The sequence below is a fragment of the Dunckerocampus dactyliophorus genome, chromosome 11 (genome assembly GCF_027744805.1).
Source record: "Dunckerocampus dactyliophorus isolate RoL2022-P2 chromosome 11, RoL_Ddac_1.1, whole genome shotgun sequence".
Lineage (NCBI taxonomy): Eukaryota > Metazoa > Chordata > Actinopteri > Syngnathiformes > Syngnathidae > Dunckerocampus > Dunckerocampus dactyliophorus.
In genome coordinates this window covers 11,948,365-11,975,772 of record NC_072829.1, presented here as the reverse complement: position 1 = coordinate 11,975,772, position 27,408 = coordinate 11,948,365, and the positions used below count along the sequence as shown (strand labels likewise).

The 27,408-nt window shown below is 40.9% G+C and overlaps 1 protein-coding gene across 1 annotated transcript; it reads left to right on the top strand.

Moving 5' to 3' along the window:
* The first annotated feature begins 1,748 nt into the window (after positions 1-1,748).
* On the top strand, positions 1,749-19,055 carry LOC129190282 (magnesium transporter protein 1-like). Its single transcript, XM_054792851.1, has 10 exons — positions 1,749-1,877; positions 7,340-7,509; positions 7,768-7,885; positions 12,581-12,721; positions 13,133-13,273; positions 14,406-14,495; positions 14,564-14,627; positions 14,736-14,810; positions 17,197-17,287; positions 17,368-19,055. The coding sequence occupies exons 1-10, from the start codon at positions 1,797-1,799 to the stop codon at positions 17,381-17,383; spliced, it is 987 nt and encodes a 328-aa protein (XP_054648826.1). The 5' UTR covers positions 1,749-1,796; the 3' UTR covers positions 17,384-19,055.
* The last annotated feature ends 8,353 nt before the right edge of the window (positions 19,056-27,408 follow it).

Sequence of the window (27,408 nt, the reverse complement as noted above, 5' to 3'; positions counted from 1 at the left end):
ATGCTATTTCCTTTCATGCAAACGGGAGAAACACACTTTTCCTTTGTTCTGTGCTGAGAAATTGAGTGTTGCTCATAGGTATGAATACTTTTTCAACCCACTGTATATACATATTATACAGTCCTGATCAAAATCTTAAGACCAGGTGAAAAATTGCTAGAATTTGCATTTTGCACATTTGGATCTTAATGAGGTTTTAAGTAGAGCTACAATATGCAAATCAAGAAGGGTGAGTGAGACAAAAAGCATTTTGAAAAAGTAATTTACTGAAAACAACAATTACACTGAAATAGGCTGTTTATCAGCTGATCAAAAGTTTAAGACCATCGCTCAAAAAAGAATGAAGAACTCTCCAAACCAGAACAAAAAATGTTCTCAGTAGGGCTCAGTAATGAGTAGCTCCACCGTTCTTGTTCAATTCAAAAATTGGTTTGGGCATGCTTGATCCAAGTGTTTCCAGGAGGCTAGTGGGAACATTGCTCCAAGTAGTGAAGATGGCTTCACAAAGGGCATCAACTGTCTGAAACTGATGGCCGTTTTTATAAACTTCTCTTGCCATCCATCCCAAAATGCCGTCTGATGGTTATTGCGCTGTAGTCGGCACAAGTAAGGGCCTTAATGTGGGTCGAAGACCGCCCTGTGTCTTGATGGACAGCCAATTGGATCCTCCGGCTCAGCGCAGGTGTGATTTTTTTGGGTCTACCACTTGACTTTTTTGTTCCATAATGCTCAGGATCTGTCAAAAAAAATTAGAATGACTGATTTACTGCACCCAACCTCAGCAGCAATGGCACGCAGCAAGAGGCCTTGCTTATGCAGCTCGACAATCCGACCATGTTCAAAAAGAGAAAGCTTCTTAGCTTTAGCCATCAGGAGGTCATGACAGTGTGAATGCCTGACAGAAAATGACAATTTTTAGCAGATTTAGGCTTTTATAGCCTGTGGTCTTAAACTTTTGATCAGCTGATAAACAGCCTATTTCAGTTTAATTGTTTTCAATAAATTACTTTTTCAAAATGCTTTTTGTCTCACTCCCCCTTCTTGCTTTTGCATATTGTAGCTCTACTTAAAACCTCATTAAGATCCAAATGTGCAAATTCTAGCAATTTTTCCACTGGTCTTAAGATCTTGATCAGGAGTGTATCTAATTAAGATCCAAATGTGCAAAATGCAAATTCGAGCAATCTTTCAACCCGTCTTAAGATTTGGATCAGGAGTGTATATATAGAATGTATAGTATTATATAATATTAATACTATACATTCTATACTATACTATAAACTGCTCAAAAAATAAAGGGGACACTTAATCACAATTTCAATTGCACTTCTGTGAAATCAAACATAGATTGACAATCAATTTCACATGCTGTTGTGCAAACGGAAGAGACAACACGTGGACAGCAAGGCACCCCCAATAATAAAAAAAAATAATAATGATAATAGATTTGATTTCCATTGATATTTTTTGTGTGATTTTGTTGTCAGCACATTCAACTATGTAAAAAACCAAGTATTTAATAAGAATATGTCATTCGTTCAGATCTAGGTGTGTTATTTTAAAGTTCCCTTAATTTTTTTTAGCTGTGTATCTCAAGAGGGTTTATTGTTATATGCACAGTAAGGTAACATGTTTCCCTTCGCAATAAAATCAAAATGAATGTCATTCGATCTCCACCCAAAAGGTGGCGGTAATGCGTCCAATAAGCAAACATGAAGTTTGGGTTGATGACTAGTCGAGCGAGAGATTTCACCAATAGGAAATTGACAAGAGTCTGCCGAACGAAGTGTTGCAGAATGTTTGGAAAACTTTTGTTATCGTGCTTTATCCTTTTTATATTTCACCAGGACCATGTTGACGCACAGAAGAAAAAGGAGGTATTTTATCTTTATTGATACCAGACAGGGGTTGTTATGTTATAATATGTTTGGCAATTTATTGGCCTTATAAACTTTTCTGACGGGCTTCCTGTATTCAGCAGCTAAGCTAACTAGAGCAGAGCTGATTTTTAGATTATTTATGAAAGGCGATGATTCTTTCGCACAAAATATTTTTGTTATGCTGACAGAACCCAACTTGTGTTGTGTGGTCAGTTTTCAATCATGCTTCATTTACCGTCCCTTGACAGCAAACACTGCAGGTTGAAACACACTTCCGGTCAGATATTTTCATGCACTTGAAAGTCATATTCAGTTGTTGTATTAGAACCTTTGTTTTTGTCGGAATAAAACGATAATACAGCGTTCACATCGTCAGGTCTTTTTAAAAACAAGATTTCAAATTTTCGTTTATTTTTCTCTCATTTACACAGTGTGCGAGTTATAAGATCAAAATAACAAGTGGTGCTGAACGTTCCAGAATGTCTTTTATGCTTTATTTTTCCAACTGCCTAAACGGCGCCAAGATTCGTAAGTACAAACGAACTTTTTTACCAAGTTTGACTTTGATGTCAAAGCTATGTAATGTAGCTCATATTTTGGTTATATTTACAATAATGAGAAAAAGAAAATAATTGGCATGTTCTAAGTAGACTGGAACCTTTGTTAGCATCATGAATGCGTTCAACTGTAACCGGAAACAGGCGCTATTCACTACATTTTTTCCACAACAAATAATGTCAATCCAAGTAATACGTTAATGTTTACACAAAACAGGCTTTTATATTTTTACAATTATAGTTTGACATGCAGAAAACAATTTTAAATGCATAATACATAAAAATGATGAATGAAAGGGGTAAATAAGACATTTAAGTTAACTTTTACCTTCATTGAAGACGTGTTTATTGACGTGACTGTGACGTGACATGGCAGTAAGACAACACCTCTTCCATCACCACCTTTGTGTTTTGCTATGAGTTATTTCAATTCAGTGGTGTTTCTCACCACAATAATCCAAAATAGAGCCAAAGAATGTTGCAAGTGGCAGCATTTTGATAAAGGTGAGAATATTGAATTCAAGAAATAACTCTTAGCAAAACAGGAAGATTGTCTCCATCCGGTGTCTCGCTGCCACATCGTGTCTTTGGGAACAATAGTCGTCCATGAAGGTCATTCATCATTTATATGCATTTACAATTGTTTTATGCATGTAAAACTATATTTGTAAATTCATGAAAACGTGTTTTTCTGTGAACATTTTGGAGAATCCACCTCTGATGACATCATAGACGGGCAACGTAGCTGAATTTCACTTCTGGTTTCCATTTTGTTAACAAGCAACAGATTCTAACATTTGTGATAAAATACATTAAGAACTAGGGGTGTAATGATTTGTTTTTATTACAAGTCGATTCGTAACACGATTCATGGTTGCCGATATGAATCAAGGACGATGTTGGTTAATTTAGAATGATACGATCCGAAAGGATTCAGTAAGTTTTTAGCCAAAAGTTGAACCAGTGTGACTGTGAAATAAATACCTGGATACTGGACAGTGCAGGTGAAGTTTCTTATATTCCGTTCATTTTTGTAAGGGAATCAGTTATAAATTATTAATAAAGCTGACGTACTAGTGGTGTAACAATTCATTCACTATATCGATGCATATTATATTCCTACGGTTCAACTACATCAATCTAGGTTCTCAAGGGTTCATGTTACAAATACAGTCCCCGTATTTTAGCGATGCAAAAATCTAGCACTGTGTGCGCGCTTGATAAAGAGAGTTTGTGGGGACAAGATAAAAGGTATGTAGGATATAAATTCACTTTAATATTTATCTGCAGATTAAATGTCATTAAAATCTGATCGTGCGTAATATGTTAATTTTGCCCTGGAACTACTGTGTACTTGCAGTTAGTAGTGTGGCGTGGAAACGAATACAGCATGCTGCTTCTGCATTATTACACTTGATTTTCTTTCCTGCACTTGTAAATGGCTACTCTGCTGACTTTTAAAACAAATGTCACAGCCTAAGTTATGATATATTTTGTAGTACGGTTGTACTTGCCAAGGTCCGTGGGTCGATCACAGCTTTTGCCTTGACTCAATGTTAAAGCAATGGGAACCAAAGCAGTATTTTCCGGAATGAAATTTGCTTTAACGTCTTTAATACTTAGGTTAAATAAGGGAATGAGGTATCAAATTAAAGTTCGTCATGTTTTATCAGACAGAATTAATCACAGACTTGATTTGACATAGTTCAATATTGTGGAACATTCCTAACATACATGTGCGTTGGCAGCATATTCTTAGTGTATACTTACTTTGAAACTCCTTTTAAGTGTTTGAACTCCTTTTAAGTGATATTTATGGGACAATATGCAAAGTAAGGATGTTTTGCGCCTCTAGACAGTAGTTTACGGTCCAGTAGCAGTGACGATTAGTGATGTCATCATCCAGCGTGGCGTGTTCAGGTCAAAACACGTGTGCTGCAAAACGTGTGTCATTTGTGTACTAGTTGCTGCATCCTTCTTTCAAATGGCTGCTCTGATAGGAGGATTATCAGGCCAAAAAAAGTCCCTGCTTCCATCGGCCGCACAGGTGAGAAAGTTCCAACACCTAATTGAGGATACCATACCACATTCATTTGCTGAGGTATTTGCATAGTGTCCCTCACCGTATAATGCAAAGTGCAAGTTTGGATTGCACTATTTGAAGTAAATAATTAATTGTGGCAAGTTATACCAACTTCTGTTCATTCTGATTTTGTATTGCATTGCTAACTCATTTTTTACCGATATTATTCTTGAATTGAATCCACGTATCGTGATACGAATTGAATCGTTACTGAAACGGATCATTACACCCCTATGACATACTGAAGAATAAATGATAAATGGCAATCCTGATGTAGTTGGATCATAGGAATATAAATCAATGCATCGATGTAGTGGATGAATCGTTACACCCTTAGTAAGAACACAGTTGCACTCGCGCAGTGTATTCATAACACAACAAGACGCACACTAACCGGAAAATGTATGCCAACCAAGACTAAATTTGGGCATACATTTTCTACCTTAACTGAAAAACACGTTAACGGGGGCGTACACCAATTGACGCTTCACTGTATTTCAAAAATTAAATCTAAGCAAGATCTAAAGTTTTGTTTAGTTTTCTTTTTTGCAAGATATTTCTTGTTCTTCTTTGTTACCCCAGTTTGCTTATTGTAAGTAATATGCAGTAAAATTGGAGATACTTTCAGCTTTACACAAATAAATGTTTGTGTGTGTATGTGTGATATCTGTATACTGTATATATGTGTGTGTGTACGGAGCCATGTCAAAAAATTTGAATATTGTGTAAAAGTTAATTGTCTTCCATAATGTCATTAAAAAAAAACAACCTCCATGTATCCTAGATTTATTACACATCAACTGAATTGTTTCAAGCCTTTTATTTGTTAAATCCTGATGTTTATACCGTTCAGCTCATGAAAACCAAAAATCCATGTGTCAAAAAATGTGAATATTTAATCAAAAAAATAAAAAAAAATGGGATTTATAATACAGAAATTTCAATCCACTGAAAATTATGTTTAATTACTGTATTTAATACTTTGTTGTGGCTCCTTTAGCTCAAATAACTGCTTTAATTTGGTCTGGCATGGAGGCAATCAGCCGGTGGCACTATTGAGGTGTTACGGAGGCCCAAGATGCTTCAATAGCGGCCTTCAGCTCATCTCTGTTGAACCCCACAGATTCTCTATGGGGTTCAGGTCAGGTGAATTTGCAGGCCAGTCCAGCACAGTAATACCGTTGTCAGTAAACAAGTGACTAGTGGTTTTGGCACTGTGGGCAGGTGCCAGGTCATGTTGGAATATGAAGTCGGCATCTCCAAAAAGGTTTTCAGCAGATGGAAGCATGAAGTGCTGCAAGATCTCCTGGTAGACTGCTGCATTGACTCTGCACTTGATGAAACGGAGTGCATTAACACCAGCAGATGACATGGCACCCCAAATCATCACAGACTGAGGAAACTTCACACTGGACTTCAGGCAACTTCTGTCCTGTGCCTCTCCAGTCTTCCTCCAGACCCTAGGACCTTGATTTCCAAATGAGTGACAACATTTGCTTTCGTCAGGGAACAGGACCTTGGACGACTGGCCAACAGTCCAATCGTTTTTATCCAAAGCCCAGGAGAGACGTTTCATTTTTTGTTTTGGGGTCAGGAGTGGCTTGACCCCGGGCACCTGGCTTCTGTAGCCCATTTGTAGTATACGTCTGTGGACTGTTTTCCTAGAGGTCCCCACTCCAGCCTCTTTGTGAGCTCAGTCAAATTTTTGAAGCGGCTCTGCTTCACAATTTTCTTAAGCTTTCGGACATCTTTACTGCTTGTGCAGCGTTTCCTACCACATTTAGATCTTCCAACATGTTTTCCTCTTATGTGCTTTGAAACAGCACTTTGTGAACAGCCACCTGTTTCTGAAATTTCTTTTTGTTACTTGCCCTCCTGATGGAGGATGTCAAAGCGGTCTTCTGCTTATCAGTCCAGTCAGAAGCCTTCCCCACGGTTGTGGTTTTGTGATCTGAACCAGGCTGACAAGTTTTTATAGGCTCAGGGTGTTTTCAGTTGATTAGCTGATTTTTCAATTAGCAAACTGAGTTCTTTGAGACTGAGTAACTGAGTACTTGCAGAATATTCTAATATTATGACACATGGATTTGGGGGTTTTCATGAGCTGTATGCAATAAAAATCTAAATTAAGACAAAAAAGGTTTTGAATAGTTGACTGCACGCATAATTAAATGAACCAACCTCAGCAGCAATGGCACACTGCGAGCGGCCTTGCTTATGCAGCTCGACAATCCGACCACATTCAAAAAGAGAAAGCTTCTTAGCTTTAGCCATCTGGAGGGCATGACAGTGTGAATGCCTTGACAGAAAATGAAAATTTTGAGTAGATTTTAGGCTTTTATAGCCTGTGGTCTTAAACATTTGATCAGGTGATTAAAAACAACCTATTTCAGTTTTTTTGTTGTTTTGTTTAAATTGCAAGTTCCAAATGTTTTTGTCTCACTCCCCCTTCTAGCTTTTTCTTATTGTAGCTCTACTTAAAACCTCATTAAGATCCAAATGTGCAAAATGCAAATTGTAGCAATTTTTCCAACTGGTCTTAATATTTTGATCAGGAGTGTATAAATATGTGTGTGTGAGGGCATGATGTTCGAACCACGATATAGCGAGGGATGACTATAAAACAAGACTCAAAATCAAGTCTGTTACCATGGTAACTAACTTCCACAGTAGTTTGATTACCTCTCTGTCTTAAATGGAAAATCCAGAGTTTGCATACTCAAGAGTTTTCCCTTAACCTGCTTTCTGACTACCCCCCAGGGGATGGTTCACAGTCACTGAGCTGAATGTCTGCTCCTGTCTGTTTTTGTCCCATGTAGACTCTCCTTTCAGAGAAGGTAACCCAGATGATGGATTGGACCTCCAAGCGTTCAGTCATTAAAATGAATGGGGATAAATTCCGCCGCTTTGTGAAGGCTCCCCCCAGAAATTACTCAGTGATCATCATGTTTACAGCACTGCAACCTCAGAGGCAGTGTGGGATCTGCAGGTGAGAATCAGACGACTTGATGTGCCCTTTGTGTATACATTGTACTTGTTTCAAAGTTTTGCATTTGTCACATGAAACAATGGTTTGCTCCACGGCTGGCCAAGCATGTGTATTACTCAGGTGAAAGGAGGTCAAAGTAAATTCATTTTGATGTTAGCATAGCCCATAAAGCCATCACAGGCAACATAGCTTATGAATAGCAAATCACACAATAAAGTGGGTGTTATCTTTGTGTTCAAATGCATGTTTTCATTTCAGACAAGCCGATGAAGAGTTTCAGGTGCTGGCTAACTCCTGGCGTTATTCCTCTGCTTTTACAAACAAGGTCTTCTTTGCATCTGTGGATTTCGATGAGGGATCGGACGTTTTTCAGATGGTGAGCCAAGACACTTTAAACCAGGGATGTCCAACCAAAGTGCAGCCCAAGGGCCATTTTGACCCCACCACTGTTTTTTTTTTTTTTTTTTTTTTTTTTTTTTTTTTGCCGCGGCACATTCTAAAAATATGATTTAACAAGAAAACTAAGAAAAAAACAACATTACCACATTACCAAACGTTACCATCTTACAAGAAAAAGTTGTCATTTTATGAGAATAAAATCATATGAGGGAAAATGTCATTTTAGTAGCATAAAGCTGAAATATTAAAGAACATTTTAAGAGTCAGAAAATGAAAAACAAAACAAGTTGTAATTTTTGGGAAATTAGGTTGCGGAAAAAGTAATATACAGTAATCTCTCGCCACTTCACGCTTCACATTTTGCGGCTTCAGTGCTTCGCGGGTTTTTCTAAAATATTCAAAAAAAAAACAATCATCAAAAAATAAAAATGGAAAAAATACAGCCATATCGGCAGCCATATTGCGGAAAAAGGCGTTGTTTCATGTTGCTGCGTAAGAGAAAAGGTTTCCCTTCGTGCCAAACAGAGATGAGTTGACTCAGAGGCTTTGTACATGCCTGTACTGTACTGTACTGTACTGTACATGCCACAGGCACTCAGACAAGGCGCGAGATTGGTTTCCGGCGTGACATCCACCAATGAAAGCACGAGTGGATTTATCCCGTAAGCTGATTGGTTGCGCGTCATCGCAGCATCACCTAGCATCTTCCGTTGTTGTGTCTCACCAGTCTCATCCACGCTGTTGACTGGCTAGCATACTGTATCTTGGTGTTGTGTTCGCGATAACTTGTTTTGATTAGTTAAGCCCTTACAATGCCGCTTCAGTAACCTTCAATATGGAAGCGAAACGTGTGGTAACTTCCCGTAATAAGAGGATTGTGAAAATGGAATCTGCATTGGCATTGTGGATTGCTGATTGCAGGAAAAATACAGTGAGTTTAGACACTAATATGATCAGGATCTACGATCAAATACGATATCTATATGTACGATCAAATCTTGTCCGATAACGACAATGAAGAGGCTGAAGAAGGTGCTGACGAACCTGACGAACCACAAGCCAGTACTAGCGCTGCCAGGAGTGATTGCCCGGAGTGTCCGAGTGAACCTAAAGCCTCTTCGAGTAAAGTGAGAGCCACTCCTCCACCACCAACACACTGCCTCTCTCAGAAGGCAATGCTGATGGATGTTAATTACTGTACAGTAGACGCCCCTACAAAGTAAATAATCCGTTCCGAGAACCTTTATGTTACAGGGTTTTTATGTTATACGAAGCGTAAAATACATGTAAATAGCCTAATCCGTTCCAAGATCGTCCCAGACTCACCCCTTTGGCCCACCAAATATGGTGGGAAAATATACGTAATAAAACGTTAGCATAAACATAATACAATAACATTTCAATATAAATAAGGTAATAAATAAGATTACTGTAAATGAATAAAACAGAAAAACAAAAACAATCTTACCGTTCACGAGATGCCTTGATCAGGAGCACGCAAGTGGAGAGTGAGGGGGGAGGAGGAGGAGTACTAGCCTGAGTCGAAACGCGACTCAGAGTCTAAGAGTCAGCTGGTCTCACACACGCACTACACGATAATGCTGTGTGCAAAATTTTAATTTGTAACTTAACTTAATTGTTTATAAGTTAGTTTAAGGAAGACTACGATGAGGAATAGAGGTTGAAGGGAGCAGCATGTTTCACACAAACACACAAAATAATTTTAACCCTTTAAGCCAGGGCTCCCCAACCACCGGGCCAGGGCCCAGTACCAGTCCATGGGCAGGGCCGAACTGGGCTGAGGAAACCTTTCAGGCGCAATGATAAAAAAAATACACACACACACAAAAAAACCTTTTGTAAATAACTAAATACAATTTTAAGTAAATGCATATCAATTTTGGAAATATGGGCCATTATTTTATTCAAAAAATAATATAGTTTGAAGTTTTTGCATGTTTATGTTGTTTGTTGCGAGTGTTCCACTTTGTTTGACAGTCCTTGAATGCATCATTGTACGTGCGCTAGCCTTCTCCCACGCTGCACAGACTGTCAACTACTGTATTTTTATTTGGGTTTTGCTCCCAAATGCTGATACTGGGAATGCATAAAGGTAAAGTTTGATAACGTTATTGAGCGCTAATGTGTATATTTGTGTGCACAGCTTCAAGTTAATTCATGCTAGCACACTGCCTGTTAGCATGCACGTCAAGCAGCGGCACTATAATCCTCTCTCTGAAAAACAAACTCAGCTTATAGCGGTGGATGGTGGGTCTGTATTCACTTTGTGCTTTTAATTTGATGTTGTTCCTTTCATAGTTTTACACAATACATACTAAATGAGATAAATTACATCGCTATACGACCCCCACCACCACCACTACTACCACCACAACCCTGGTCCACGCAGATTTGTGGGAACACGAGCCGGGCTGTGGGCCCAAAAAGGTTGTGGACCACTGCATTAAGATACGAAGTCACAAAATTGCGACAATCAAAGTTGCTGAATTTAACAAGCCATTGAAACAAATATGATGCCTCATGTAGTTACCATTTTACACCAGGAGATGGCGGAACTCGTATTGGTACTTCCATCCATTTTCTATACCGCTTAATCCTCATTAGGGTCTGGCTGGAGCCTAGCTGGAGCCTATCCCAGCTGACTTCGGGCAACAGGCGGGGTACACCCTGGACTGGTCGCCAGCCAATCACAGGGCACATATAGACAAACAACCATTCACACTCACATTCATACCTATGGACAATTTAGACAATTTAGAGTCCTGTATGTTTTTGGGAATGTGGGAGGAAGCCGGAGTACCCGGAGAACCCACGCTCACACGGGGAGAACATGCAAACTCCACACAGAAATGCCCAAGGGAGAATTGATCTCCAGGCTGTTCCTGTGTTGGCCAACATGCTAACCACTAGACCACCGTACGGCCCTTGTATTGGTACTTGTCTTGTATATTTCTGGGGTTTGTTTTTGAGTGTTAAATTGCTATATGATGATTTTAGCCTTTTGTCAAAGATAACACCGTGAGTCTATCGAAGATGACACCGTGAGTCAGACTGAGTAATGACCTCCTGTGATTTCCAATGGGTTGACTCATGAGTTTTCTCAAAGCTCATGATTGGCTCCTGTCAAATAAAGAATGGGCTTGTGTGTGCCACAATATGCCATTTTATGACATGGACATGCATTTCTTATAGTTGGGTGTGGCTTATATAATAATGATAATTATTTGTAAGCGCCTTTCAAGAACACAAAGCAACACAGAGGCTGACTCTCTATCAACTTTATTGCCATCCAGAGCAGAATTACTATTGCAACAACGCATCATAGTAGGGTAAAGCTAATGGTCTAATCCCATGTTTCGTAGTAGTGGGTTAACAGTCCAATGCTTGGTGAATTGTGTTTCATAGTGATAGGAATTTTATTTTTCTCAATGAATACATGACTCTTGCATGTCGGATTAAGGTAATTAATCTCAATTCTGCCCCTTAGCCCTCCCCCTTTATCTTAAACCTTGTCATACCCTTTCCCCTACCCTTAAAACCAAGGGTCAAGAAGAAACCACTAAGAAATGGAACATCACTTGTTTCTTATTACATCATCACCTGTCACAGGTTGTGACATAGGCAGATGAGATAATTAAATTGTTCATAATAAATATTTCCTACTATAAAGTAAAATGCATATATTTCTACGTTATTTCAATGTTACATAGCCTACCTCAGAACCTATTTTTTCAATAAAAGAAACTAATTTTTACAAACTGATATTTATTGCAAAACAACAATTCAGTTTACAACCAGCACTGAAACAACATTTCTAAAAAGAGAAAATGTATCAAATATACATATGAAATAGAAATAACAATATAACATACTTTATGAACAATCAGCAAATGTATAAACCTCATCAAGCATCATTATTAAAAAAAATGTCAACCCAAAAAACAACCACCTTCCAGTTGGCATCATTCGGGTAAACTCGGCATAACACTTCTTGTATCCGTTACATCCAGCCATCAAAATAAATGCATGCCAGTACCACATGTACATCAAATCTTGCACATTTCCTGTGTTGTGTATTGTTTTTGGTTTTACTGTGATAATTATGAAAATTTGTGGTGGTTGTCATTACATATTTGTGAATATAATATTTGATTATTTTATTCTATGAAATGATTCAAGTGCTTAAATTACCATTCTGTTTAACTTTCATGTCCCAAAATTCAGTAAAAATAAAAGGCACTTTTTTGGCACAGGTATACAGTAATATGTAACCCAAGCCTAGCAAAGTACAGTACTGTATATACCTGCTCAGTGAAAGTTCCTGTTTTACACAAAAAGCTGCAGTTCCAAAGAGTGAGAGTGCACATCTCCAGGTGGAGTGTGATGCATATAAGGAAGACTGCAAGCAGGAAGTCCTTCAGATTTTATGCATAGAAACACTTTGGTTTATGGATCCCAACCACATTTACCCATCGTGTATGAATTGTTGAATGAAATGACAATGGAAAGATACGTTGGGTGGATTTAGTGAGTTTCCCATTTAACTTCAAGGTTTGCAAAGGTTTTTGATTTGCTTCACACATACGATGAGTTTGAATGGCAGCATTCCTGTCCAATAGGTGTGAAAATGTATTTTTGTTTTTTGTTGCAGCTCAATATGAACTCTGCTCCGACATTCCTCCACTTCCCTGCCAAAGGAAAACCCCGCAAGTCTGATACCCATGAGCTCCAGGTCAAAGGGTTTGCAGCTGAGCAGCTGGCAAGATGGGTAGCAGACAGGACTGGTGTGCAGGTAGCCGTTGAACCTGAAATGATCCTCAAAGCTTGTGTTTGGATGCTGAAAAACCCAAGTAAATTGATGAACTTGACATTCCCATATAAATACAATTGAACTATATAAAAGAGGTGATTTCTCACAGAGGGGTGCCTTGCTCAAGTGCACCTGGACAGACTACATGTTTTCAACAAATGGTTGCAATGTATTTTTGTCTGCAGTGGACTCCAACCAGCTCAAAATAGCTGCTTAAGTGTAGTTGATTGCGTCCACTGGCTTGCAGGCAGGAAATGTAGATAAATTCCCTACTTCAAAACTGTGATACAAACCAAATTGTGATTTCTGGTATTAATCTTAAAAGCTGTTGCCACATTGGTCTTGCTTATTTTATTTGTGTTTTTATTTCAATGTTGACTATTGTGTTTTTAGATACGAGTCATTCGTCCTCCGAACTATGCTGGGCCGCTCCTCCTTGGCTTCCTTCTGGCTGTTATTGGAGGACTGGCATATCTACGGAGGAACAATTTGGAGTTTCTCTTTAACAGCAATGTCTGGGCCTTCTCTGCATTGGTAGCTACAAAACAACTCATAAAATAAGACCTTTTAGGGAACTGGTAGTTTGCAAAATTCTATTAACACACGCGCTTCTCAATAAGTAGAGAAACATAAAATATATAGTTCTACACTTGCAAGCTCTGTCATATACATACTCTGTATTAAATTTGAACACATATTTCTTTAGTCTGTAGTACAGTGCTAAAATATTTTTTTGATAATTCAGCTGCAACTACAATTAAGACTAGGTTATTATTGTGGAATAAACACAACATTATTATTTTGCCTTCACAACAATGTAAAAGAGAACACAAATGAAATCAGTCATTCCAACAACCGTACCTCTACCAGGATAATAGTGGCACCAATACAAAGTGGTGTATGCACCTAGGCTGCACTTACAATGGAAAACATGTCTTGCAGTTCATTGTCTTTGAAAACAATCCATTTGATGCCTTATTTAGCATCTATGTTATCTATAAGTATGGCATGTAATTTCAAATGAAACAAAAAAAATCAATGTTTCTGGGTCTGTATAGATGCACCTCAAAATCAAAGTCCATCCATTTCCTATGTTGCTTATCCTAACTAGGGTTGTGGGTATGCTGGAGCCTATGCCAGCTGACTTCGGGCGAGAGGTGGGGTACACCCTGGACTGGTCGCCAGTCAATCATAGGGCACATATAGACAAACATTGACACTCACATTCATACCTATGGACAATTTAGAGTTGCCAGTTAACCTGACATGCATGTTTTTGGAATGTGGGAGGAAACCGCAGTACCTGGAGAAAACCCACGCACGCACGCATGGGAAGAACGTGCAAACTCCACACAGAGATTCGAACCCAGATCCCGATCTCCTGACTGTGTGGCCAAAATGCTAACCACTCGGCCATCGTGTGGCCCCAAAATCAAAGTCTTCAAATGAAATATTAAAATGATTGCCGTCTTTGCACATAAACACATCTAAAGTGTCATCTGAGTGCGAAGAGAAAAGAAAGAATAAATGAATGGCAAAGCTAGTGAAACTGCAAGTATAAGAAATAATTACCAGATCATGTCAGATTTGTTGGACTACACACACAATTCTCCCTCCCCACAATGCATCAATGTGCTTCAGCTGTTTTTTCTCCACTTTATTTCAGTGCTTTGTCCTGTTTATGACCTCTGGCCAGATGTGGAACCACATCAGAGGACCACCATATGCACACAAGAACCCTAACACTGGCCAAATTGTAAGACAAATGACTGTCATTTAAAATAATCAATTGTGCATCAAATAATTGGATTTTGTTTTTTTCAGAGTTACATCCACGGCAGCAGTCAGGCCCAGTTTGTGGCTGAGACTCATATCATCTTACTTTTCAGTATCCTTTGCGCATACTCTCTTGGGATATTTGCTGTTTGATACAATCATCTTGTGAAAAGATGACAGACAATGGAGATTACGGATGAAACCTTGACCACCTGATAAGATGCTGCTGTGACCATGGGAATAGTGCTGCTGTGTGAAGCTGCTCACTCTGACATGGACATTGGAAAAAGAAAGCGTACGTACACATGCTTGTCTATAAGCCTCAGATTTTGTCTATTCAGTACAATATCACTAACATAGTGGTAGTGCGCCACGCTGGCACTATTCCACCTTCGGCAGCAGTATTTGACCTGGAATGGTCTGTTAGGGAAGGCTTTGCAGCAGGTTTTCACCAAACACACAAAGCAAGTTCCATAAAGGCATCCTTGGATGAATTTGGTGAGGAAGAACTTGGACAGAACCTTGACCTCAGGCCCATTAAACACTTTAGAGATGACCTACAGTAGAACAGAGATGGAGAGATAGCAGGGACTCTCTCAGGTCCAAGATCAGCAGCTTCTGACCTCCCAAATGTTCATTTGGATCAGGAGTCGCCAACCCCTTGGTGGTGAGCTACTAGTCGATCTTTGGGAGTTTGCCGGTCGATGGCGAGAACATTTGAAAAAAATTATTAATATAATGATATGATAATATAATATAATGATTAATATTATGACTTCAGTGCCCTCACCTCCTGCAGAGCGCCCGACAAGCGCGCATTTTGTCCACTGAACACGCCTTACGCTTCACCACCATCCAGAGAGTAACCCACAAGCTCCAGCAAGGAGCCCAGTTCCCAAAACTCGGCAGGTACACTAGTACGCCGGCTCATCTCGTACACCGAACCCCGCCCCGGGTGCTAGCAAAAAGGTTGAGCGAGAGAGGGAGGGAGTAGCAGAGCGCAAGCAACTATGTGCAGCTCAACAATGCAACCATGTTCAAAGAGAGAACGTTTTTAACTTTCAATCAAGAGATCATGACAGTGTGAATACATGACAGAAAGTGGCATTGATTTTTATATAGATTTTATTTTAAAGGCTGTGGTCTTAAACTTTTGTTCAGCTAATGAACAGCCAGTTTCACTTTAACGCTTGTTTGCAATAAATTCCCTACTCAAAAAAATTCTAATTCAAATTTCACTATTTCTTCTTTTTTCATTTTTAAGCTCTGCCAAGATCTGAAATGTGAATGTAAATTCTTTCAGTTTTTCAACTGTTCTTGCACAAAGACACTACTTGGTTATTGTGTAATATAAATAAGTAAAATTTGTGCAAAAAGGAAAGATTTTAGTGAAGTGGTGGGACATTACATTTTCTGTCTCACATAAACACAGTAGCCTCGTCTAAAATGTTTTGTTTTCCTTAAATTCCCCTGTCAATTTAACACAAAACACGGCATGGCTCCAAACTGCTTGAACAGCTTGATAAGCACAATGGTGCAGTGATTACTACTGGTTTCTACTGATTCATGGCCAGGGTACTGTTGTTTTTTTATCTTACATATTTGTTGCACATCTATGTGCTCCTAGTCCAAAAGGAGGGCTGATTGTAAATGTTACAAAAAAGTACATTAGGAAAATAAATGCAATATTTTGGCTGACAACAGTGTATCCTCTGGGTCTTAAAAAGTCTCAAATCCAATAATTTGAATTTAAGGGTTTAAAATGTTGTAAATTCTCTTAAAAGGTCATAAAATGTCTTACATATGAATTTGAAAGGTCTTAAATATGTATTAATGTTGCTTTTATTTTTTTTTAAATGCATAAACTTCAGTCTTTCTTGTCAGTGTTTCCATTTTTGCAGATGCCATAATATAACCTCAAAACAGAACTAAAGTTGACAATGGGGTGTTACAACTAAAGGGCTGGTAGTTGTGCAGCCCGCTCACAACTGATCCAGCACACCCAGCTTGTCTTCTGTGTACACACTCGCATTTTCCTTCATGGCTTTTGGACTTTTTTGCCAGTATGTGATATGAGACTTAAATTGTATTTCATTATGGTCTTAAAAAAAAGTCCTTAAAAAAATCTTAAATTGGACTTGTTGATCCCTGCAGAGACTTGTTGAGACCCGTAGAATGTTTTTAATGCAGTCGCAAAAACACCTTTTTAGAAAAGGATTTTTTGTTTGTTTTTACTTGTACGTGAGCCTATTTTTTTTTTTTTTTTTTAATGAAGGAACCACACAAGGGAAATAGTTGTCTGTGTGCTCTATTTTGTATTTCAATGTCTTTTCTATTACAGTGGAACTGCGGGTAGCGTACACCCCGCTTTGCGTATTTGGCAGTTTATGTCGAAAATTTACACCAAAATGTTGCCTTGATTTGCGTACGTTTCCCGGTTATAGTACAATATGCCGCACGTCTTGTTGTGTTAATACACTGTGAATGGTAAAACTGTAAACGTGTTTTGTGTTTTTTGACTTTCTTAAAGGGATTAATTTGATTGACAAATAATATTTATGGGACAAATGGATTGGGTTGGAGTTGGACTTTCTGAAAGGGATTAATGCCACTAACCAAGGTTTCACTGTATTATCTGATAATCCAACACCATGATTTATGGATTTGTATGTGTGTGTCAGTTATGTGTGTCGCAGGGATTGTTCTGGTGATGCTATTCTTCAGCTGGCTGTTGTCCATTTTCAGAGCAAAGTATCAGGGATACCCGTATAGGTAGGCAACATTTGCACCTGAAGTCATTAACATTGTCCTTTTTGTAGCATATGCTAAAATTTCCTCTGCCTCTTTTTCAGCTTCCTGATGAGTTAGAGCTGATCAGCATCCTCCTCCTGTTTTCAGCCAGGTTTAGCCTGGAGTACCCAAAGTGCCTCCATCATGCCATCATTATTGTCACATTGTTCTTCCTGGAAGACATTATTTGTCTTCTGATCCGCTGAGCCAAACCTTTACACATCATGCTCTGCAAAGACCTAAAAGTATTCTAGCAGGACAACAAAGATGCAGTTATCGCTTGATTGTGTACGTTGTCTTTTCCTGGGAAAGCGACACAGAAGCAGTTTGGTACAAAAATTAGGCCTAGAAAACTGAGGCTATTTTAATTTACAAAAGCTATATCAAAGTTTAAAAAACAGACTGTTGGAAGTACAACAGAAGTAATAATGTGCAGTTTATGAAACCTGATGATTGTTTGAAAACTAGGGTTGCCAAATGACATAAATATGAACTTAGTTCACTGATTAATCTTCACAGATGATGAACACAATAGTCGCTGTTTGATACTTGTGAGCGGTGTGGTAAAATGATGCCCTGTGGACGTGTCATAAGATCATCGACAAATTCATTTACAATACAGACTTACACACTATAAACCCACCAGCTTTCAGCAGTGCAGGAACCTTTAAAGCAGGGGTGCCCAAAGTGTTTTCGAGGGGGCCATTTGCAGCCTGCGGCTTTTTTTTTTTTTATTGGCCCGCAGCACATTCTAAAAGTTAACAAGAAAACAGCTGCAAAAATTGAAAAATCAGAAGTACATTTATAAGAATAAAGTCAGAATACGTACAAAAAAAGTTTTATAATATTAGGAAAAATGTCATTTTTGTAGCATAAAGTTGAAATATTAAAAACATTATTTTTTTAAGTGTGATAATACTATGAGAGTAAAGTAAAAAATCTGGGAATAAAGTCATAATTACGGGAAGAAAATTTAAAAGAAGTTGAAATAGTTGGAAAAATAAAAAAATAGAAATAGAAAGCTGTATTTTGTGAGAATAACGTCACATATTAAGAGAAAAAAGTTTTATTCCAAAAGAAGTAGTCACCGTTTTATGAACATGAACTCTGAATTTTAGGGGAGGAAATGTCATTTTAGTAGCATAGAGTTGAAATAATAAAGAAAAAAAATTATAAAAAGTCATAATGTGAGGAAAAAACAAAATAGTCATTTTTGGAAAATTAGGATGGGGAAAAAAGTGAGGGAAGCAAAGAGTGCAGTTGATAGGCTTTTTTACCTATACAACAAAGCTGAGAAACTTGTTTTTTCTTGAAATATATATAACTTCTTAGGATGTGTCTCTCACTGGAAAACGTTTGGACACCCCTGCTTTAAAGAGTCAGCCGGCAAATGAAGCAGTTACATATATGATCACATTTGAAAGGAAATATAAGAACTGTCTAATCTCTAATGTAATGTTAATGTAATGTTAACGCTGGTTTCAATGTGTGTGTGTGTGTGTGTGTGTGTGTGTGTGTGAGAGAGAATAGGTTTTGCTAGAAAACTTTAACGTGTCTCATACTGTATATGTAAAAATTATTTTACTCGAGACGGCAACAATTCAGTGCTCAGGGTTTTTTTTTTTTGTCTTTTAGATTACCACATAAAATAGAGAAAAACATGTACAGCGCACATTCAGTAACTATGCAGTTTATTGTGGCAGGGAAACTATATACAACTGTAGGTATTAAAGCAATTTGAAATCTGAAACTCAAATCTAACAAAACATACACAAGATATATACTGTAGTAATCCCTCGTTCAGGCTGTTAATTGGTTCCGTGAAGTAGGATTCCTCATTTTAAAATGGAATATTTTCCTAGTTGGAGCACAGAAAACTATTTACGACCTTCTCACTTTATAGGAGCCCTCTAGACATGAAATAACACACCTTACAGTCACCTTTACACTGAGCCTTATAAAATCTGTTTTATTTTTTGACAAATTCTGTTGGGTTTTTTTCCAAATTCAGTTTTTTCTGTTTTGAGTTTGTCTTTTTGCCTTTTTACAAGCACAGAGTGTGTGCTTTTGGGGTTACTGAATAAAATGTTAACTAAATGCAAAAATCTTTACATTTATTGATGCAATACATAATTGGCCAATTTTTTGTGATAATAGAGAAATGGATGTATGGGATATCTGCCTCTGCTACTAAAATGACGGTATTTTTCCTAATATGATTTCCTTGTTAGATAACATTTTTTTTGTTGTTTTACATATTCTGCCACAAAATCCTCAACAAACTAATGCCTGTGCTTGTCTTTAAGGAAGATGTAGTCAATCATGCAATTCCAGTTGCGTTATTAGTATAGGATGTTTTTGATTACACCATTATTTTCTTTACACAATTAGACAAGATGTGGCAAACAGTTATTTTGAAGGTCGGAGGTGTATCGTGTGTGTTGAAAACATTTACTATTAAGACGACCTGGGTGCAAGAATAAACGTGCTCTTGTCTTTTTTCACTCAAGACCTTGCACGACATCAGTGGGCATTGTAAAATGCTCGCTTACTTAAAAGCGGTAAAACACAACTGGAAGTTCTGTGGGGGTTTTGCTGCAGCAGGCTGGGCAACCCGTGAGCCAAAAGTGCTAGCAGAATCCCCAACTAGTGTACGCTTGGCGTTAATGTGGTATTTTAAGGTGGAAGTGCTTGGTGAGAAGAAAACGCCTTCCTGCAGAATGTGCATAATACTTAATGTCAGTCAACTGCTCCGCCATGGTTTTTGGTACTCCCATCAAGAAGGCCAACATGGTTCTGCAGTTGTTTGGTTCTGCAGGCTGTCACTACCACAGCAACTGCCCATTTGTGGTAGTGCAACAGTAGCACTACTTGCACACAGTGTCCGAAATGCACTGCCAAAGACTTTTCAGGCATATTGCATATGAGTTAATTGTGTTCAATTTTTTTTTTATCAGATTAATCCACATTAAAGGGGTAGTTTGGATTTTTTGACATGAAGTTGTATGACATCCCCATCAGCAGTGTAGTCCAACAGTGACTTACTTGAACTTCGTCCCGTGAGCCCAGTTCTGGTCAGATTTTAGTGATGAGAAATGTAGTTCTCAGCACTTTCTACAGCAATTTGGATTCCATTTTACAAAACAAAAAGTGTTCCAATTGATTGTGATGGTATAGTACATTGGTTGGCTAACCCTTTCTAATTCCCCTTAAAATTGTCTTCACATTTTATCATTTGTCTCACAGGTGCGCTGATATTAATACTATGAAATATTTTGTAATCCAATTTCCAATTTACAATACAGGACAAGTTAACCTCCTCCCTGAGCTACCACCTTATCGTGGTGGGGGAGTTTGCGTGTCCCGATGATCCTAGGAGCTAAGTTGTCAGGGGTTTCTCTGCCCCTGGTAGGGTCACCCACGACAAACAGGTCCTAGGTGAGGGACCAGACAAAGTAGCTCAATAGACCTCTATGATGACAAAAAACATTGGACCACGTTTTCCCTTGCCCGGACGCGGGTTGCCGGGGCCCCCCTCTGGAGCCAGGCCTGGAGGAGGGGCACGATGGCGAGCGTCTGGTGGCCGGGCCTACGGCCATAGGGCCCAGCCGGGCACAGCCCGAAGAGGTGACATGGGTCCCCCCTCCAATGACCTCACCACTCATGGGAGGGGCCAAAGGGGTCGGGTGCAAAGTGAGCTGGGTGACAGCCGAAGGCGGGGACCTTGGCGGTCCAATCCTCAGCTACAGAAACTAGCTCTAGGGACATGGAATGTCACCTCTCTGGTAGGGAAAGAGCCTGAGCTGGTGCATGAGGTTGAGAAGTTCCGGCTAGATATAGTCGGACTCACCTCAACGCACAGCAAGGGCTCTGGAACCAGTCCTCTTGAGAGGGGTTGGACCTTGTTCCACTCTGGCAGGGGTGGAAATTCTTGTTGCACCCCAGGTTGTGGCCGGCATGTTGGAGTTTAACCCGGTGAACAAGAGGGTAGTTTCCCTCCGCCTTCGAGTGGGGGGACGGGTCCTGACTGTTGTTTGTGCTTATGCGCCAAACAGCAAATTAGTAAATTTCCTCGCTGTGGGATAAATAAAGTACATACATACATACAGTTCAGAATACCTAGCTTTTTTGGAGTTTCTAGAGGAAGTACTGGAGAGTGCTCCCTCAGGCGATTCCCTTGTTCTGCTGGGGGACTTCAATGCTCACGTTGGCAGCGACAGTGAGACCTGGAGAGGCGTGATTGGGAGGAACGGCCCCCCCCTGATCTGACCCCGAGCAGTGCTTTGTTATTGGACTTCTGTGCTCGTCACAGATTGTCGATAACAAACACAATGTTCAAGCATAAGGGTGTCCACATGTGCACTTGGCACCAGGACACCCTAGGCCGCACTTCCATGATTGACTTTGTGGTTGTATCATCGGACTTGCGGCCATATGTTTTGGACACTCGGGTGAAGAGAGGGGCGGAGCTGTCAACTGATCACAAGTTGGCTCCGATGGTGGGGGAGGATGCCGGTCAGACCTGGCAGGCCCAAACGTATTGTGAGGGTCTGCTGGGAACGACTGGCAGTTCCGATGGAGGTGGCGGACATTGAGTCTGAATGGGCCATGTTCCGTGCCTCTATTGTCGAGGCAGCTGATTGGAGCTGTGGCCGTAAGGTTGTTGGTGCCTGTCGTGGCGGTAATCCCAGAACCCGTTGGTGGACACCAGTGGTGAGGGATGCCGCCAAGATGAAGGAGTCCTATCGGGCCTTTTTGGCTCATGGGACTCCGGAAGCAGCTGACAGGTATCAGCAGGCCAAGCGGTCTGCGGCTCTGGCAGTCGCTGAGGCAAAAACTCGGACATGGGAGGAATTTGGAGAAGCCATGGAGAACGACTTCCGGACGGCTTCGAAGAGATTCTGGACCACCATTCGGCGTCTCAGGAGGGGGAAGCAGTGCACAGTCAACACCGTGTATGGTGGGGATGGTGTGCTGCTGACCTCGACTCGGGATGTTGTGGATCGGTGGAAAGAATACTTCGAAGACCTCCTCAATCCCACCGACACGTCTTCATATGAGGAAGCAGAGCCTGGGGACTCCACGGTGGGCTTTCCTCTCTCTGGGGCTGAGGTTGCTGAGGTTGTCAAAAAGCTCCTCGGTGGCAGGGCCCCAGGGGTGGATGAGATCCGCCCAGAGTTCCTTAAGGCCATGGATGCTGTAGGCATGTCTTGGTTGACACGACTTTGCAGCATCGCGTGGACATCGGGGGCGGTGCCTCTGGATTGGCAGACCGGGGTGGTGGTTCCCCTTTTTAAGAAGGGGGACCGGAGGGTGTGTTCCAACTATCGTGGAATCACACTCCTCAGCCTCCCTGGTAAGGTCTATTCAGGGGTTCTGCAGAGGAGAATCCGCCGGATAGTTGAATCTCAGATTCAGGAGGAGCAGTGTGATTTTCGTCCTGGTCGTGGAACTGTGGACCAGCTCTACACACTCAGCAGGGTCCTTGAGGGTGCATGGGAGTTTGCCCAACCAGTCTACATGTGTTTTGTGGACTTGGAGAAGGCATTCGACCGTGTTCCTTGAGGAATTTTGTGGGGAGTACTCCGGGAGTATGGGGTATCGGACCAGCTAATTCAAGCTGTTCGTTCCCTGTATGACCGGTGTCAGAGTTTGGTTCGCATTGCCGGCAGTAAGTCGGACCCGTTTCCAGTGAGGGTTGGACTCCGCCAGGGCTGTCCTTTGTCACCAATTCTGTTCATTATTTTTATGAACAGAATTTCTGGGCGCAGCCAGGGCGTTGAGGGGTTCCGGTTTGGTGGCTGCAGGATTGAGTCTCTGCTTTTTGCAGATGATGTGGTCCTGTTGGCTTCATCAAGCCGTGAACTTCAACTTTCACTGGATCGGTTCGCAGCCGAGTGCGAAGCGGCCGGGATGATTATCAGCACCTCCAAATCCGAATCCATGCTTCTCGCCCGGAAAAGGGTGAATGCCATCTCCAGGTCGGGGATGAGATCCTGCCCCAAGTGAAGGAGTTTAGGTATCTTGGGGTCTTATTCACGAGTGAGGGAAGGATGGAACGCGAGATCGATAAGCGAATTGGTGCGGCTTCTGCAGTGATACAGACTCTACATCGGTCTGTTGTGGTGAAGAGAGAGGTAAGCCAAAAGGCAAAGCTCTCAATTTACTGGTCTATCTACGTTCCTACCCTCACCTATGGTCATGAGCTTTGGGTAATGACCGAAAGGACAAGATCGTGGGTACAAGCGGCCGAAATTAGTTTTCCCCGTAGGGTGGCTGGGCTCTCCCTTAGAGTTAGGGTGAGAAGCACTGTCATCCAGGAGAGACTCGGAGTAGAACCGCTGCTCCTCCGCATTGAGAGGAGCCAGATGAGGTGGCTTGGGCATCTGGTCAGGATGCCTCCCGGACGCCTCCCTGGGGAGGTGTTCAGGGCAAGTCCGACCGGTAGAAGGCCTCGGGGAAGACCCAGGACATGTTGGAGAGACTATGTTTCCCAACTGGCCTGGGAACGCCTCGGGATCCGCCGGGAGAAGCTGGACGAAGTGGCCGGGGAGAGGAAAATCTGGGCCTCCCTGCTTAGGCTGTTGCCCTCGCGACCCGATCTCGGATAAGAGTTAGAAGATGGATGGATGGAGGACAAGTTAACACATTCAAACTTCTTTTGCATGATGTCCCTGAACACATCTCACATGGCCAACATAGCTGCTGCTGCACAGCGTGCAATACTAAATGAGGCCCAGCAATTAGCATTAGCAAAGTAGCAACAAGTAGAAACAGCATATTGAGAACAACATCGTCACAATGACATAGAAAATTAGCTGTAACAACAGTTTTACAGAGGAATGACAGATGATAATCTACATTGCACATAAATGATTCCAAGTTAGTTCAACAAAGAAACTGCACTAAAGTCTATAAAACTTAACTCAAAGTGCAGACTGGCTCTTTCCAATTAGTGAACACTATCAAATGCACATTACATTGTATATGACAAAATATAAACACACAGTAAACATTACATCACCAAATATCCCCTACAGTGCAAAAACGTGTCTCATTCCCAGTGCTCATTCCTAACAGTTAACAACTTCCTGCAGCAATTTGCACATGCTGGATGCATGCATGGATGTTGGCTAAGCTGACATCCATCATGGACAACACCTCTCACCCCCTACATGACACTGTGGGTTCCCTTAGCAGCTCCTTCAGCAGCAGACTGTTACACCCACGGTGTAAGAAGGAGAGGTTCCGCAGGTCCTTCATATCGACCGCTGTCAGGCTCTACAACACCTGCACCACCTGAACCATGTGTCACTATGTATTCTTTACATGCGTATCTTGCTTGCTTCTGTAACAAGTAAATTTCCCTGCTGTGGGATTAATAAAGTACTACACATACAATGCCACTATTCACCAGCAACAGGCGCTGTTGCAACACGTCTGCCATCATTTATCACAGCACATACACTCGGTTACAATTGCACACCTTGATAGCAGCTTTTTTTTTTTAAACCAAGCGGACCTTTGGTCGCCCGCGGGGGGGTTCGTTCGAACCCCCCCTGGTTACGGGCTTGCAGAAGATGCTGGTGTGCATAGAAACTGCCGCACAAATGCGGCATTTTACCTGCAAAAAAATAATATGAACAGAACTAACTAGAACAGAATATTTGGAAAATATGACAAGAAGTGGGTAAAATGAGGAGATCGATATAAATACCTTAAACACCAGAAAATGTACGACTGCGGTTGCGACACAGTTCGGGTAGTGGTCACGTGACTATCTTAAAGCGGTTCGCGCACCGACACGACGTTTGCCCTGGGAGCTTGGCGAACGCATCTGCGCATCTGTGTCGCTGGACCCATCACTAGTTGGCAGCCAATCCCAGGGCCTGCATATTTTCCAAGCTTATTAAATGTTTTTTTCAGAATATTACAGCGATGATAGGTTTTTGTTTTATGTAATATGTTGTAAGCTTGTTTGTATGCCGTTTCCACCGGTTTTAAGTAGTCTTGCTTGCCATGGTCCACCTTGTCATTTACAGTATGTCATATGTGAAAATGCACTTCAGGTGTTTTGAAACATTGTTTCAAATATGTCTGAAATATGTCTGCTTGTCCAAGCAGCGTCACAGATGTGCTGGAGCCGATCCCAGCTGACTTTGGGAGAGTGGTGTCCACTGACCAGGACCAATCACCAGCCAATCACAGGGTCAGCGTTAGGTTAGGGAAAAGTATGTCCTTTTGTTTGCATCAGGGTGTCCAAACTTGTTGCATCAAGGGCTGCATATATAAAAATGAAAGGATGGGGCAGCCACTTAATTTGATATTCTTCACCTTTGTGTTCATAATAAAACGCAAAAATAAGGCATGATATTTTGGCGTTTGGGAGAGTTCCTTGTTTTTTTTTAAATTCCCTCCTTTTTTATTACTGTACTTGAGATGGCAAATGTAACGTTACTGATACCTCCATAATGTGCTGATGCAGGCCATGTACAGACCCTTTCCAAAAAATTTGAATGTCATGGAAAAGTTGTTTAATTTCCATAATTCCATTCAAAAAGTAAAACTTTCATAGATTATAGATTCAGGGCCCACAATTTAAACGATTTCAAGTGTTTATTTTTACGTAATTTGGGCTTCCAGCTCATAAAACCCACGAAAACAGGAATTTAAAAAAATTAGAATACTTTGAAGAAATCACCATTTAATTCTCAGTTTTTGCAGGAAAAAAAAGAAAGAAATTAGGATCACATCAAATCAATCAAAATATGGTACTTTCAAAACGATGTTAATCTTCAAAACTTGGTTGGGAATCCCTTTGCCTTAATCACTGCCTCGATGCCACGTGGCCTTGAAGCAATCAGCCTGTGGCATTGCCTGGGAGTTATGGAAGCCCAGATTTCCTTGATGCTTGCTGTCAGCTCTTCTTTATTGTTGGGTCTGGTGCCCCTCATTTTCCTCTTGAGAATACCCCATAGATTCTCAATGGGGTTTAGGTCCGGTGAGTTGGCTGGCCAGTCAAGCACTGTGATGGCATGGGCATCAAACCAGGTTTTGGTGCTTCTGGCGGTATGGGCAGGGGCCAGGTCCTGCTGGAAGATGAAATCTGCATCTCCATACAGATCCTCAGCAGAAGGAATCATGAAGTCCTCTAAAACATTCTGGTAGACCGTTGCGGTGACTTTGGATTTAAGAAAGCAGAGTTTACCAACACCTGCACCGGACATTGCACCCCAAATCATGACGGACTGTGGATATTTCACACTGGACCTCAGGCAGCTTGGGTTCTGTTCCTCACCCGTCTTCCTCCAAACCCTTGAACCTTGATTCCCAAATGAAAGGCACACTTTACTTTCATCGGAAAAGAGGACCTTGGACCACTGGCCAACAGTCCAGTCCTTCTTCTCCTTGGCCCAGTGGAGACGCTTCCTACGTTGGCTCAGGTTCAGAAGTGGCTTGACCCGAGGAACCCGACAGTTGTAGCCCATCTCCCGGATACGTCTGAATGTGGTGTTTTTTGAAGCTGTGACTCCCGCCTCATTCCACTCTTTCTGGATCTCTGCCAGATTCTGAATCTTCCCTGTTTGATAATCCGCTGAAGCCCACGGTCATCTCTTTTGCTGGTGCATCTTCTCCTGCCACATTTTGCCCTTCTCTAGACTTTCCATTGATATGCTTGGACACAGCACTCTGAACAACCAGCCTCCTTAGCTCTGAACTTTTGTGGCTTACCCATCCTATGGAGGGTATCAATGATGGTCTTCTGGCCAGTTGTCATGTCTGCAGTCTTCCCCATATTGAACCCAACTGAGACAATTGAACCAAACTGAAGCAATTTAATGACACCTGGGGAAGCCTGTGCAGGTGATTTGAGTTTAGTAGATGATTAGTGTGTGACACTCAGTTTAAAACATTCATGCCCTGCAAAATTTGGGCTGATTTCTTCACAGTATTCTAATTTTTTGAATTCCTGTTTTCGTGGGTTTAATGAGCTGGAAGCCCAAATTATGTAAAAATAAACAAATAAATACTTGAAATCGTTTAAATTGTGGGCCCTGAATCTATAATCTATGAAAGTTTAACTTTTTGAATGGAATTATGGA